General features: G+C 36.5%; 1 protein-coding gene across 6 annotated transcripts in view; it reads right to left on the bottom strand.

Moving 5' to 3' along the window:
* The window catches only part of LOC106883364 (PH and SEC7 domain-containing protein), a 178,129-nt gene that overhangs the window by 41,868 nt on the left and 121,862 nt on the right, over positions 1-14,399 (bottom strand). For all 6 annotated transcript variants that reach the window (XM_052968271.1, XM_052968270.1, XM_052968269.1 and 3 more), the window contains one exon: positions 3,544-3,737. In XM_052968271.1, the coding sequence (XP_052824231.1) occupies positions 3,544-3,737 (194 nt within the window). The remainder of the gene's footprint in view (positions 1-3,543; positions 3,738-14,399) is intronic.

Below are 14,399 nucleotides of genomic sequence, written 5' to 3'. Positions count from 1 at the left end.
AAAAACACCCTCAACTTTCCCAAGGAAGCTGACACATAGCACTTTAAGAAAAAAAAATATCTGTATTACCAAGCTACTGCTTTATATGAATGATTCTCATATTTCACCAGCAACCAACATTCAAATAAGTCCACACAAAGAAGCTGTTCTCTTTTTTTATACACTGCTTATTTCTTGGTGCTCTAAAGGTGTGGTTATTTTAAATGGTAGGAGTTATTTTAGTATTAACCAAAATATTTTAGTGAATGAAACAAATGAAACACTAAAATACTATAAAAAAAAACAAGTAAACAAAAAATTACTTCCTCAATTTCTTTCTTAGAGTTGGCTGAATAACACTAACTAACTAATTACATGATGATTCATGACTGCAGTATATATTAAAAATTTTGGACCGTTATTTTGAAAGATGTGAAGCTTAAAATATTGCCAAACCAAATATGATACCTTGTAAATGCAATTTAGGTGATTTCATCAGAAATTATAATCTTTTGGTAGTAGTAACAGCGTACACAAAAGGGTGATCTCTTTTTTATTGTAAATGGATAGCTTGGATACTGATATTATAGATTGAAAGGTGAATTAAATTTTCAATCATCTCATTCGTATTCAGTTATTATTTTGAGCAGAATTACATTTAATCGCTCTACATGAGATTATCCTAATACTCCAATTTAAAAGACAAAATTGAATTTTGAAATATAAATTAATGGGCACAGACATGGCTGTGTAGTTAGGAAGTTCACTTTGTAATCACCTGCTTCTGGATTCAATCCTGTTGAGTGGCACTTTAGGTGTCTTCCACTGTAAGCTTGTATCACCCAAAGTCTTGTAAGTGAAATTGAATAGGCAGAAAACTGAAAAAGTTCACTGAATATATTGTAAGGTGGATGGTAGAATCAGTGGAGCAACAGACAAAACACTTTGCAATGGTATTTTGTTATGTCCCTTTATGTTCTGAGTTCAAACCTTCCTAAAGTCAGCTTAACTTTTTACTCTTCATAGGCCAATAAAATAAGTACTAATTGATGAAATATTGGGATCAATGCTAACTAACAATATTGTAAGTGGTTCTCCAAGATGGCTACAGGCAAATCACAGAAACAAATTAATAAGTAAAAAATTAAGTATTTTCAAATAAATAAAAAACCTTATTGAATGAAAATGTTACCACTTAAATTTCCAGCCTCTTCACAATACCTGACAAGATATGCACACATCTTAAATCAGAGAGCTGAAGAATATATTTCACTCAAATAACTTACCATAGTACCAATGTAAATAACTTTATTTCAAAATGTTTCTAACATTCTGGTTTCCTGAAGAAAACATTTTCATCCAGTCATAATGTGATTAATTTGTCTATACAAAATAATCAACAGACTGGTAGCAGCACTTCTGCTACCAGAAACACACAAAAGATATCCTCCTCTTCAGCAAAGATTTATTCACCATTACACTGCAGCCAATAACTCATGGGCATGACCCATTTGTCTTTTGATTTCATAATAGCTTGTTTCTCTCAATTTGTAAGTTACAGACCACATTAACCCAAGCTCATCCGATGCATCTGCCTTACTACTTATCTATATTTTACCTCAATTCATATTTTCCCAAATTCTTCTTGCTCAAGTTTATAGTCTTCTGGGAGGTGTCTCAGCTCACATTTATTTACCTCACAGAATAAACCTTAACCTCAGTTGTATCAACTTCCTTTATTTGGAGTAGGTGGGGGGCTTGTGATAACCATGGTCGCTATATTTCCTCCTCTCTCACATTACATAATGATAATGATGATGATGATGATTTCTAACAATGTCACAGGGCCACACATTTTGAAAAGAAACAGTCAATTAAAATGGTTAATAAATACTTCCTTTATTGACTCCAGGGAGATTAAAGGAGACGTCAATTCCAGAAGCACTTGAATTCAGGATGTAAATAAATACCATAAGACATTTAATTAATCATTCTTAATTTTCACTACCTACTTGCTGCCACCCCAATAATAAACTTCTTCAGTATGCTTACTAACAACCAACTGTCCACAAGTGTTTATTAGATTTCACGACATAACAAATTTTTGAGCAAAATTAAGATTTTAATTTTCTCTTCTTCAGGCTCCATGATTACAGATTACCAATCACATCAGGATGAAGGTGGGGAACAAATTAGAAGCAATTTCATTCTAGGTAGAATTCTATAACATCCGAAAACATCAAAGAAAATTTCATTGGCAAAATGCTCAGGGACAATAGACACTGAAAATGTACAGAAAACAGCTTCCGTCACATTCCAAGGGGAAAAACTACAAGTAGTTGATAGCTTCCTTTACCTAGGTGATGAGGTCAGTAGCTGGGGTGGTTGCTGAGAGTGTAGCTGCTAGAATAAGAATAGCCTGGGCAAAGTTCAGAGAGCTCCTACCTCTGCTGATGACAAAGGGTCTCTCACTCAAAGTAAAAGATAGACTGTATGATGCTTGTGTGTGAACAGCCATGCTACATGGCAGTGAAACATGGGCCATGACTGCTAAGGACATGCATAAGCTTGCAAGGAATGAAGCTAGTATTACACTGACATTACACATCCAGCTCTGCTGGATGTGTAATGTCAGTGTGCATACACGATAGAGTGTAAGCGCCCAGAGAGAAAAGTTGGGCATAAGCATCAGATGTGGTGTGTAAGAGAGACGACTGTGCTGGTTTGGTCATGTGTTGCGTATGGATGAGGACATCTGTGTGAAAAAGTGTCACACCCTAGCAGTAGAGGGTACCTGTGGAAGAGGTAGACCCAGGAAGACCTGGGATGAGGTGTTGAAGCACGAACTTCAAATGTTGGGCCTCACCAAGGTGATGACAAGTGACCGAGACCTTTGGAGATATGCTGTGCTTGAGAAGACCCAGCAAGCCAAGTGAGGCCATAACTGTGGCCTATGCCAGTGCAGCATAACCAGCCCATTCAATCATCGGGCAATAAACTGCGCTTGCGAAGACCTGTTGAGGCAAGTGAAGTCGTCGCTGTGGCCAATGACAGTACTACCTGACTGGCATCTGTACTAGTGGCACGTAAAAAGCACCATTCAAGCGTGATCAATGCCAGTGCCGCCTGACTGGCTCTCGTGCCTGTGGCACATGAAAATCACCATTTGAGTGTGGTCAATGCCAGTGCTAGCTGATTGGTTCCATGCCAGTGGCATGTAAAAAGCACCATTCAAGTGTGGTCATTGCCAGTGCTGCCTGACTGGCTCCTGTGCCGGTGGCACATAAAAGGCACCATTCAAGCGTGGCCGATGCCAGTACCACCTGACTGCCCCTAGTGCCGGTAGCATGTAAAAAGCACCCACTACACTCTCGGAGTGGTTGGCATTAGGAAAGGCATCCAGCTGTAGAAACATTGCCAGATTGGATTGGAGCCTGGTGCAGCCTCTTGGCTCACCAGCCCTCAGTCAAACTGTCCAACACATGCCAGCATGGAAAGCGGACGTTAAACAATGATGATGATGATGATGGATAATTTTGAAGAGAGATTCATGCGGATTCTTACCTTCAGAATTGTATGTGTCAGGGTTTGTGGTCATGTAACGTTTGGAAAAGTGGGCCAGCACTCTTTCCCGCTCTTGTGTTTCCCCAATAAGGGAAAACTGTTTAAGAAATGTCCGTAGAGCAACATCTAGAGTATTCCCTGTAAAATCGAAAAACTGAAGATACTCCTCTGCTACCAAATTACTGAAGTCATTTCTGGAATTAAAAAAAAATAATAATAATTAAAAATGTACCAAATTATTAATGTTCTCTACATTATAAAAGTAGTAAACTAAGTTGTGCTATGACAACCATCATATAAAAAAACTTTTAATTTATTTAGAAAATACAAAATTATATCAATGGAATTCTCATTTAAACTATACAATATAGATGGCTAACTACTAAGTTTGTAGAAAATAATCTACTTATGCATATTCCTGGATACATAAATGTTATATACAGAAATAAGTATAATTAGTGGTGCAAAAATAAAAGTTGTAAACTAGCTGAAATCCAAATGAAATTGAAAACTTTTGTATAAAATTATTACTCTTTAAATAAAGTTGTAGGATGTTATACAAGCAAAAATAATGTTACTTTTATATGCTGAGATTGAATTTGCTTTCTTTACAACTGTTAAGCTCTTACAATGTAGTTGATAACTATATCCAGTTTAAGTAGTGTATTTTTAGGATCTATTTTTAATAACATTCCTTCTCAGCAGCTTACCTACAAGAAGCCTATATAGAATGAAAACAAATTCTGTTTTCAGAGCTAAAAGAATTTTTCATTTAGCTATGAAAGGAATCAAAATGTTCTGAATAAAAATTAGCCTAACTCTGCACAAATGAAGAAAATAAATATTGAGGACCAATAATAATTTTTGTTTTTAAGTTTCCATAAAAAGAAATAAAGATCAAGCCATGAGGCTTAAAGCAATTTACCAAAGTTCTCTTCCTCTATCAACATGGTACTTCACAATTTGAATGCTTATAATACTTTTTATACACCATCTACTAATTAGCTTAAAAAACAAAGCTTTATATTTTTTACCAAATATCCATTTGACCAAATCTAAAACTTTCCTAACAGAATAGCTATCAAGCATAATGCAAAATAATAGCAGAAATACCATCTGATTTGTGTTCATAAAGTCCCAGGTGTCTGTCTATGTATCTATATATCTTTACTATTCTAAGCTGTAACACTTTAGATGCTTAATGAATATTAAGACAAGAGTAAACAGCAGCCCTCCATATGTCTTGATCTTTCCTTTGACATGTTTTGTGTTGTATGTTCTGCTCTGTGAAAACCTTCCACTACCAACTTACAGCAAGCACCGTTTTACTTGGCATGCATCTTCGATTCAGTCACATGCCTAAATTTAGAATTATTTCTGACAAACTAGTGATTAACTTCTCCTGCACACATCTGTTGATATCTCTGATGTTCAATTATTTTATTTGCTTGCTTGCTTGCACCCAGTCTTTCTTATGGGTTATCATTGCCAAATTTTCTACCTACACCCAGAATAACAATTTTTACACATGTACAATATATGATCTGCCCTTTGCTCAGGGCAAGACTCACTTATGGTAAGCTAGTTCTAAGAGTTGTGAGATTAGTGCAAGAGGCGAGGCTAGTTATAGCAAAGTGCTTGAAGTTAGATGTCTCATCTAACTTCAGGCACTTTGTAATAACTAACTTCACCTCTTATACTAATCTCACAGCTATTAGCAGAAGTAGTTTACTTACTACTTATAGCACTTAGGTAAATGAAGCTACTATGTCCTATCAGTCAACACAATATCCTATTCTATTACTTATGAACCCAATTACTACAATGGCTATAGTACATTCAGTTCCTATTCACATCTTTCCTGATCACTGAGCAAGGTCACTTCCCTGAAATTTTTGGTCTTCATTTCAAATAAAAATTTTAATATTTGCCGTTAACTTTTATTTCTTTTGTTTCAAGTGTTAGTTTTTGATGTTTTACAGACTTCTTTGAGAGATTTGAGTAGAAGAGCTGGAGAGAAAGATATCCATGCTGTATACTAATCTTTTCATTCATTGCAACCCTTTTTGTGTCAACAGGCAATACAAACCCTACTTAATGTACCTTCACACATCTTGCACTGTCTATGCACACCATTCTTTCATGCCTGATATCAATCACACTTCAGACAATGTTATCCTATTGAAAGCTTCCTCTAAGTCATGCAAAAAAGGGTACTAATTTTTTTTTTCTTTGCCAAATATTTCTACAATTTTCTTGTGTGAAAATTGTAGAAGTTTAGTCTCACAGTTTGGCACAAATCCAAGTTGTATACTCTCTTAGTTCAGCCAAGCCTATATTCATTTTATAACTCAACTCCAACCACTAGGGTACAGTACCATCTTACACAAAACTCTGATAGTAATTTGATGAACTTACATATTCTCTACCAGAACTTCTAACATTTCAGTTTCTAGATAAACCAGTAACTTTCCCTGCCTTCAACCGTTTTACTTGCTATTTCCATGCAAGTTAACTATAACACTCTATATTGGTTGTTTAACCCTCACTATGATCAAAAGGATTCTAACCATAATCACACATTTATGTTTAATAGCATCTCTTAGATCATATTTTCCAATCCTTGTCATTTAACATTCCATGAGTAGAAGAGCTGGAGAGAAAATTATTATTCAGGTCACTGCCTGGACTCGAACTCAGAATCTTGGAATTAGTAGCCCACACTCTTAACCATGCTAGCATGGGTTGGACAGTTTGACAGGATCTAATGCATTATGCTTCAATGTCTGCTTTGGTATAGTTTCTACAACTGGATGCTCTCCCTAACACCAACCATTTTACAGTGTGGACTGGGTGCTTTTTTTTTTATGCCACCTGTATCAATGAGGTTACCATGCAGCCTGCAGAACTACAAACCTCTGGGGAGGAGAGGAAGGGTCAGCTTCATGCTAGTGGACAAGGAAATTGAATTATGAAAAGGGGGTGAGGGAGTGCAGGTTCCTGTTGAGGGTTTGGATGGCTACTCATGTCTAGTAGGGAAAAGGGAGAGAAAGAGAAACTGAACAGTTGGAGCTGCAAGAGATTGATAATGGTAATGAAGTGTCTCCATCACCATATATTTTTGGTAAGATCAGCTGAAATGGACCTATAATACTGTATACTTTGTGTGTGTGTTTGTGTGCACACGTACAATGTGTCCTGTTTTTTTGTAAAGATGGAAAGGTGTGATTTAAGAAAGATTCATTTTATTTTCATAAAGTTGAGTAACCATGTATAGTTTCCTTCAATGGTAATATGTGAATGCAACATCTTCCTCAGCCTTTCATAACTTTTTCAATCTCTTTTGCTCCAAAAATCTTTTTAAACACTTGATTCCAATAATATCCTTGTTACTTTTTACGTAATTGCCTTCACAACCCTATGATTTCTACTTCTTTCTTGAATAGTAATAGTGTTGTTGCCTAGTTTCTGCATTATTTTTTGTTTATCCATCTTCCATTTATGCCTCGCCTGTATTTTTTAAATACTATTCCTCTATTACACTGGTTGCTACCCTGTTGAATATTTGCTATCTGTAAATTGGTAGGTAAGTTAACTCCACCCCCACAAAAAAAAAAAAAAAAAAAAAATCTCTTCTCTACATTGTGAAAGTTCTCAATATCTTGCTGTCTAAATGAACATTAAGAGCTAAATGGAAGTTGTCTCACTGACTTCCTTCTCTTGGCACTAGCAGTTCTTAATTCCATTCTGGCTTTCACTTTGAACTTAGTGACAATAAACCATGAATTTGCCTCAAATTTAAGACCTTTCGTTTCCCCTCTTCAAGATTAGGATATAATTGATGAAGTTCACAATTCCATCAAACTCATTCGAGACCAGGTTTTCTGCAGTTGTTCACAAAAGTCTAGTATTCTGTATATTTATCAAACTGTAGTTCCAGGTTCTCCAATATTCCCTTTTTAGCATTTCCCTACATTGCTGTTAAAATTCCTTGCCATATTAATGTCATAACCTTCTTTATAGTTATTCTCAGTAAGAGCATGCACCAACAAGGCCTGAATCATGATGGTTAAACAAAAGGAAGATCAATGTTCTTGTTAGTTAATGAGGTTTGCTGAAGATAAGCAGTTATCAAAGTAATTAGCCTATTGTTCACAAACTATTATAAGCCTATCACTTTTGCTACATTGATAATAAAACACTGTTTTTGACTTTGGATAAAAAGATGCATGTTCCTTTCCAATGATGAGCAAGTCACATTGGTGACATTCACTTTACTCCATCTCTGTAAAACATACATCAGCTAATCTTTGCTGAGAGATTTCTACCTCTATCCCAGTCCTCTCTTACAAAAATTTCATATTTAAACCACCTATCAGGAGTCACAACATCTCTAAAGAAAATATATTGATATTGGTGAATCGATTTAAGTCAGTTGAAAAACACAGTCAACCTAAATGTTTGCAGGAAAAGGGAAGTTAGTGCTGGTTTCATTATATACGTGGGAGTGTTTCTGACTTTACTGTTTTGTATTAAATCTGACAGATATCATGATTATTATAAGAGTAATTAAGTGAATTTATGGTGTCAAGGTTTTCAATTTCATCTTTTTATTCTTTTATTCAGCTACATTTTGTTTATATATACATTTAATTCATTCATAGTGTGTATGTCAATAAATACAACAGAACTAGAGAAAAATATATGTGTGAGTGTGCATATGTACAATTGTGACTGTGTGGTAAGGATCTTGCTTCCCAACCACATGGTCCTGGGTTCAGTCCCACTGCGTGGCACCTTGGCTAAGTGTCTTCTATAGCCTCAAACTGACCAAGGCCTTGTGAGTGGATTTGGTAGACAGAAACTGAAAGTGTGTGTGTGTGTGTGTGTGTGTGTGTCCTCATCACCTCTTGGCAACCGGTGTTGGTGTGTTTACATCCCCTTAGTGGTTTGGCAAAAGAGGCTGACAGAATAAGTACTAGGCTTCAAGAATTGGACGATTTGTTTAACTAAAACCTTCAAGGCAGTGCCCCAGCATGGCCACAGTCAAATGAATGAAACAAGTAAAAGATAGATGATTATAATCAAATCTGACACTCACTTCTGTTTTTGTAATTAGATTAATCATATATTTCTTATATTGAAACTGCACACCATATATGGCTAATGTGAATAATCAAACTATATTTTACCTTTACCTGTTAGAGAGTTTCAGTTTGAAGTCGTTTTTTGTTATGACGTGGATTGTTTATATTATTTACTGAAGAAATTACAAACAATAACTTGTAAGACAATCTTAAAATAAAATTTTTTAGATTTTTTTTAACTATAAGAGACCATTTTTTTTCAAAAAGATAAACATGAAATTAGAGTATAAAATTATTACATCATTCAAGAACATCTTTCATTATTAGCTCAAAAATCTAAAGCACAACAAAGTTCAAAGTAGAGGGTTAAACACCTGAAGCAACTTAAATAAGCATTTTGAAAGAAATAAAATCCATTAGATATACCTTTTTTAACGATTAAAGCATTGCTTAAATGCAAAATTTAAATGAATGAAGCATGAATGATTACATTAAATGGTTAAAGAATGCCTCTTTTCCTTGACCAACTTGATCAATAAAATGCAGTTCAATGGATCAATATAAACAGCAGATAACAAAATGGTTAACCAGGAAGAGACCCTCTATGTTCTCATTGTAAATAAAATGCTTACAGCATTATATTACAAATACAATTAGTGAAGAGTCCATTTTTTCTGACTCTAATAACCCAGTATTTGCCTCCAACTTTGGTTTCACTTTCTTGTTTGATCTTTTATCATAATTCTAACCCTTTAACTGCTTGATAACTTGATATTTAATTACTCAATGACAGGACAACTTGCTAAATTATTTCTGTTATAAGTACCTGTGATACATACAGAAGTGGAATTTTTAATCCTGTCACAGACAGCAGCAAAATGTCAGTGCTTTGAAACAGTGCGAAAATTCTAAAGTTCAACAGAAATATTTAAGCAAAGCATATGAAGAGAAGGCTTTATTCCAGGAGCAAATTTTTCCCATTTGTTAAATACATTCTTGAAAGAACAAGAAATGCTTTTCAATGAGCGTTCTGTCTCAGTCACACAGAGAGATGACATGGTGTTCAATTTTTTGTGGATAACAGAATCTGTGAATACAAGAATTTTAAAAGCAAACTCAGATTCCTCAATCAAAACCCAAAATTTTTAGTACAACTACGACATGTAAAATTGAGAATGACGCAATTATGAGTTTATCTTACTTAAAGATCAAATCTTTATTCATGTAAATGGGGTAAGAAATAGGTTAATAGTAAAAAAAAACTATAATTGTTCTCTACTAATACATTAATATGACTTCAATTTTCTTCAAGTAACAATTTCAATTATTGTTGTCTTTGTGTGCACATTTTAAGACTAAAAGATCAATTGCTTAACTTCTTGTTATCGAATATATCATAGGTGAGTAATAGCTGACTGTCCTCTATCCTCACCAACCACCACATAAGTATAGAGCTGTATAATAGAGAACTAGCATAACTCATTATTTGCTTAAAAATAACAGTGAAAAAGGTATAAATGAAAACTATTCTTAGATTAATTACATATTTAGTAAACAAAGAATCTCAAGGCAAAATAAGACCACTTGAGTAGTAAGAGCAAGACATAAATGCAAACTGTGCTGATAATACTTAGATATAGTACTTTATTATACGTCTTTGACATTTGGCATCTCTTTCAAAAGAGGAAAACAAATGTTAAAATAATAATTCTTAGTTGAAAGGCTCTGTGGAATATCTAACTAGATTGTCATTGCTGTATATCTCTTACAACTTTCACTAATTCCCTAGTAACAGCCTCTCATTGCTTCATTATGTTTGATGTATGTTAGCTGCATCTGTTAATGCTTATGTGTGGGTTAATAAAGAGCATGGAGACCAATTATTGAATGTTCTCCACAATTCAGGGAATGAGCAACTATTCTCAATTTCTTTAAAACCATTCATCATTTTCATGTCTACTTTTCCATGGGTCAGATGAGAGTGTATTGGGGCAGAATTTTCTGCAGCTAGGTGTCCTTTCTATAGCCAACCTTCACTTGTTTCCAAGTGAGGTAATAATCTTCCAGTCTATCGAAAAATAAACATCCCAGGCATGTGTGCATGAAGAAATCAAAGCAAATTGACACTGTTAGTGAAATCACTGTCATTTACAATCAGCAGGTGAATACACACACACACACACACACACACACACACACACACACACACACACACAGAGGAAATACAAAGGTAGATATACATATATATGATGAACTTCTTTCAGTCTCTATCTACCAAATCCACTCACAAGGCTTTGGTCAGCCTGAGGCTACAGTAGAAGACATTTGCCCAAAATTCCACACAGTGGGACCAAGCCCCAAAACATGAGATTAGAAAGCAAATTTTTCAAACAGAGGGCCATATTAAATTATGATGTAGCCACAACTTCCAATGATAACAATATAGAAAATTTGGTCTAACCATCTAATAGTAAGCATCATTCACTCAGCTGGTTTGAAATAAATGAATCCAGTTCATCTCTTTATTAACAGCCCAGTCTTCTGCTAAAGAAGAAATGAGTTTTAATTTCAAGTGGTACTTCATTTTATATGACATTCAATATGACATTCATTACCAGTATTTGCCAATACTTGACAATATATGACATTCATTACCAGTATTTGCCAATACTTGACAATATATGACATTCATTACAAGTATTTGCAACCATCTCAAACAACAAAGGATCCAGGGTGGTCACCTCTGACACCTCTGCACATGTCAGACCAGTGGCCATTACCGACACCCTACATATCACACCAGTGTTCTTGCTGAACATCAGGGGCCTCTTAACATCCCAACAATGCAAAATGCAGTACCTGAGAGACTTAGTGACAATATGCGTGTCACTAACAGAAACACATTTGAACATGGGCCTACTAGATGCTGAGATACACATATCAGGGTATGTTGTATTTCGAACTGACAGGAGAGAAAGGACTCATGGTGGAGTGGCAATGTACATCCAGGAAGATGTCATGCCTGTAGTCCTGGTGGTACACATTAAACAGATGAAAATAGTAATATGTACCACCTATCGCCCACCAGATGCTCCACAACTTGGGGATTCATTTGAAGAGAGCCTCTAAGAACTGAAAGAAGTATTAACCAAACTGGATGACAGCCTGCACATACTTCTAGGGGATTTCAACCTCGCTAATGTTGAATGGCCTGAGGGCCGCCTTCACTCAGGTATGTCACTGCACGGCCTGAGGCATGCAGAATCTCTGCTTGACCTCATTAACATGCTCTTTATGGAGCAAATAGTGCTCCACCCAACAAGGGGAAAAAATGTCCTAGACCTCTGCTTCACAAACAACACAGCACTCATCCATAATGCTAAGGTGACACCAACAGTTTTCTCAGACCATAACTTAATAAACAATGTATGGTTTGCAGAAGACTACAGACATGCAGGCTACTAGAAGCACCCAACTCCTCTCCAGCCTGAACTTTCACAAAGCTGATTGGAAGGGTATTGAGAAAGAGGTAATGAAACAAAACTGATCTGCCAGTCTCTCTATGCAAGATATTAACATAAAGCTACAATACTTTATGACAATCATGCATGACATATGCAGTAAGTTTGCTCCAGAGAGAATGCCAAGTCAGCAGAAAGATATAATACCCAGAGATAGGAGACGATAAGCAAAAATCACGAATCGTCTAAATGGGCCACTAAAGGATAAATGATGCTATCTCAAACAAACATTGCTCAAGATTGAAAATAAACTCAAAAACTCCCATGAAAAGGAGAGAGAAGAAAAGGAAGCCAGGGCTGTCATATATATAAAGACAAACCCTAAAGCCTTCTATAGATATGCAAAAGTGTCTGCTTCAGTATGGTACAAAATAGGGGCACTATTCGAAGAAAATGGTTCACCGATTGCAGACCCCCAGAGGATCAGTGAAATACTGAATGTGCAATACAAGAGTGTTTTCACCACTACATTGGGACTCTTGCAAGTAGCTATACCTGATGAGTTCTTTGGCTCCACAGCCCTACACGACAAAATGGCAATTATTGATAGCATCAAAATATAGGAAACTGATGTGATATCAGTCATTGATGAGATGAGCTCAAACTCAACCACAGGCCCTGATGGATTCCCAGTAATCCTCCTAAAGAAATGCAAAGGGGCTCTAGCAAGACCACTTCAGATTCTCTTCCAGAGCTTCCTCACAACAGGGAGACTTCCCAGACAGTTAAAGGAAGGCATAATATGCCCTATCCATAAGGGAGGTAGCAGAGCCGATACTAAAAATTATAGACCTGTCTCTCTAACTTCCTATATCAGCAAAGTCATGGAATGCATCGTCAGGAAGAAACGAATTGCATTCCCTGAAGATAGTGACTTACTTACTGACACCTGCATGGCTTTTGCTCAGGAAGAAGCTGCCTTACACAGCTTTTGCAGCACTATGACTGGGTGTTGAAACAATTAATGAATCACACAAACGTAGATGTGATATATCTTGACTTTGCAAAGGCCTTTGATAAGGTTGATCATGGGATGATATATTACAAACTTATAGAGACTTGGCATAACTGGGAAAATCAGAGAGTGGTTGTATGACTTCTTAAAAGACAGAAGCCAGGTTGTAGCAACCACCAGAGCCCTCTCCAAGGAGACATTATTAGAAAGTGGAGTGCCTCAGGGAACTGTATTGGAACTGCTGCTGCTCATGGTGGCTCTTTCAGACATGCCATCAGTTACACAGACAGTTACACTTACTAGCTATGCTGATGACACAAAAATAATACAAGCAGTCAAGGAACCTTTTGATGTTAATATTCTACAGAAAGACCTTGATGCTATATATAAATGGGCTAAGGACAACATGCAATTTAATGCAGGCAAATTCCAAGCCCTCCACTACCAGCTACTTAGTGCTCAGAAGTCGCAACGATGATACTTTGAACCAAAAAGGGCAGCAATCCCCAAATCACATATGGTGCATGATCTTGGGATTGATATGAGCAACAATGCCTCGTTTCATATGCATATCACCAAGTGGCTTGATGGATTCCGAGAACCTTCAGAACAAGGGTCCAGGAAACTATACTGGTCCCATGGAGGACATTTGTCCTCAGCCACCTGGACTACAGCTCTCAACTGTGGTCATCTTACAAAGTCGGGTTAATAGCAGAACTTGAGGCAGTTCAGTGAGGCTACACAAGGAAGATTGCAGCAATGGAACAGCTAAGCTACTGGGAGAGACTGAGAGAGCTATGACTCTACTCCTTGAAGTGAAAACAGGAGAAGTATGCAGTGATATATGTGTGGAAGATACTGGAGGGGCTGGCACCAAACTTTGGAATTGAGAGTTATACCAGACCTCGAACTGGACATCACTGTACTATCCCAGCTGTCCCATCTAAGGTGAGGACCATGTACTGCAATAGCTTGGGATTCAAGAGCCCACAGCTATTTAACACCTTGTCAAAATATCTGAGGGATCACCATGGAGTAGGGGTACATGTTTTCAAGAAACAACTTGACCTCTTGCTATCCAAGATTCCAGATGAACCAATATCAAGGCAGGAAGTTCAAAAGCGGGCAGCAGTGTTGAAGTCCCTCCTTCACCAAAAGCCAATCACATGCAATTGGCCAATTAAAAGGTGATTACACTGGCGGTGCCCCAGCATGGCCACAACCTTAGGGCTGAAACATAAAAGAATATATATATATATATATATACATATATATATATATATATATGTATAT

Source organism: Octopus bimaculoides, chromosome 5, assembly GCF_001194135.2.
Source record: "Octopus bimaculoides isolate UCB-OBI-ISO-001 chromosome 5, ASM119413v2, whole genome shotgun sequence".
Lineage (NCBI taxonomy): Eukaryota > Metazoa > Mollusca > Cephalopoda > Octopoda > Octopodidae > Octopus > Octopus bimaculoides.
The sequence above is the reverse complement of the archived record's forward strand: the minus strand, read 5'-3'. Positions and strand labels throughout refer to the sequence as shown.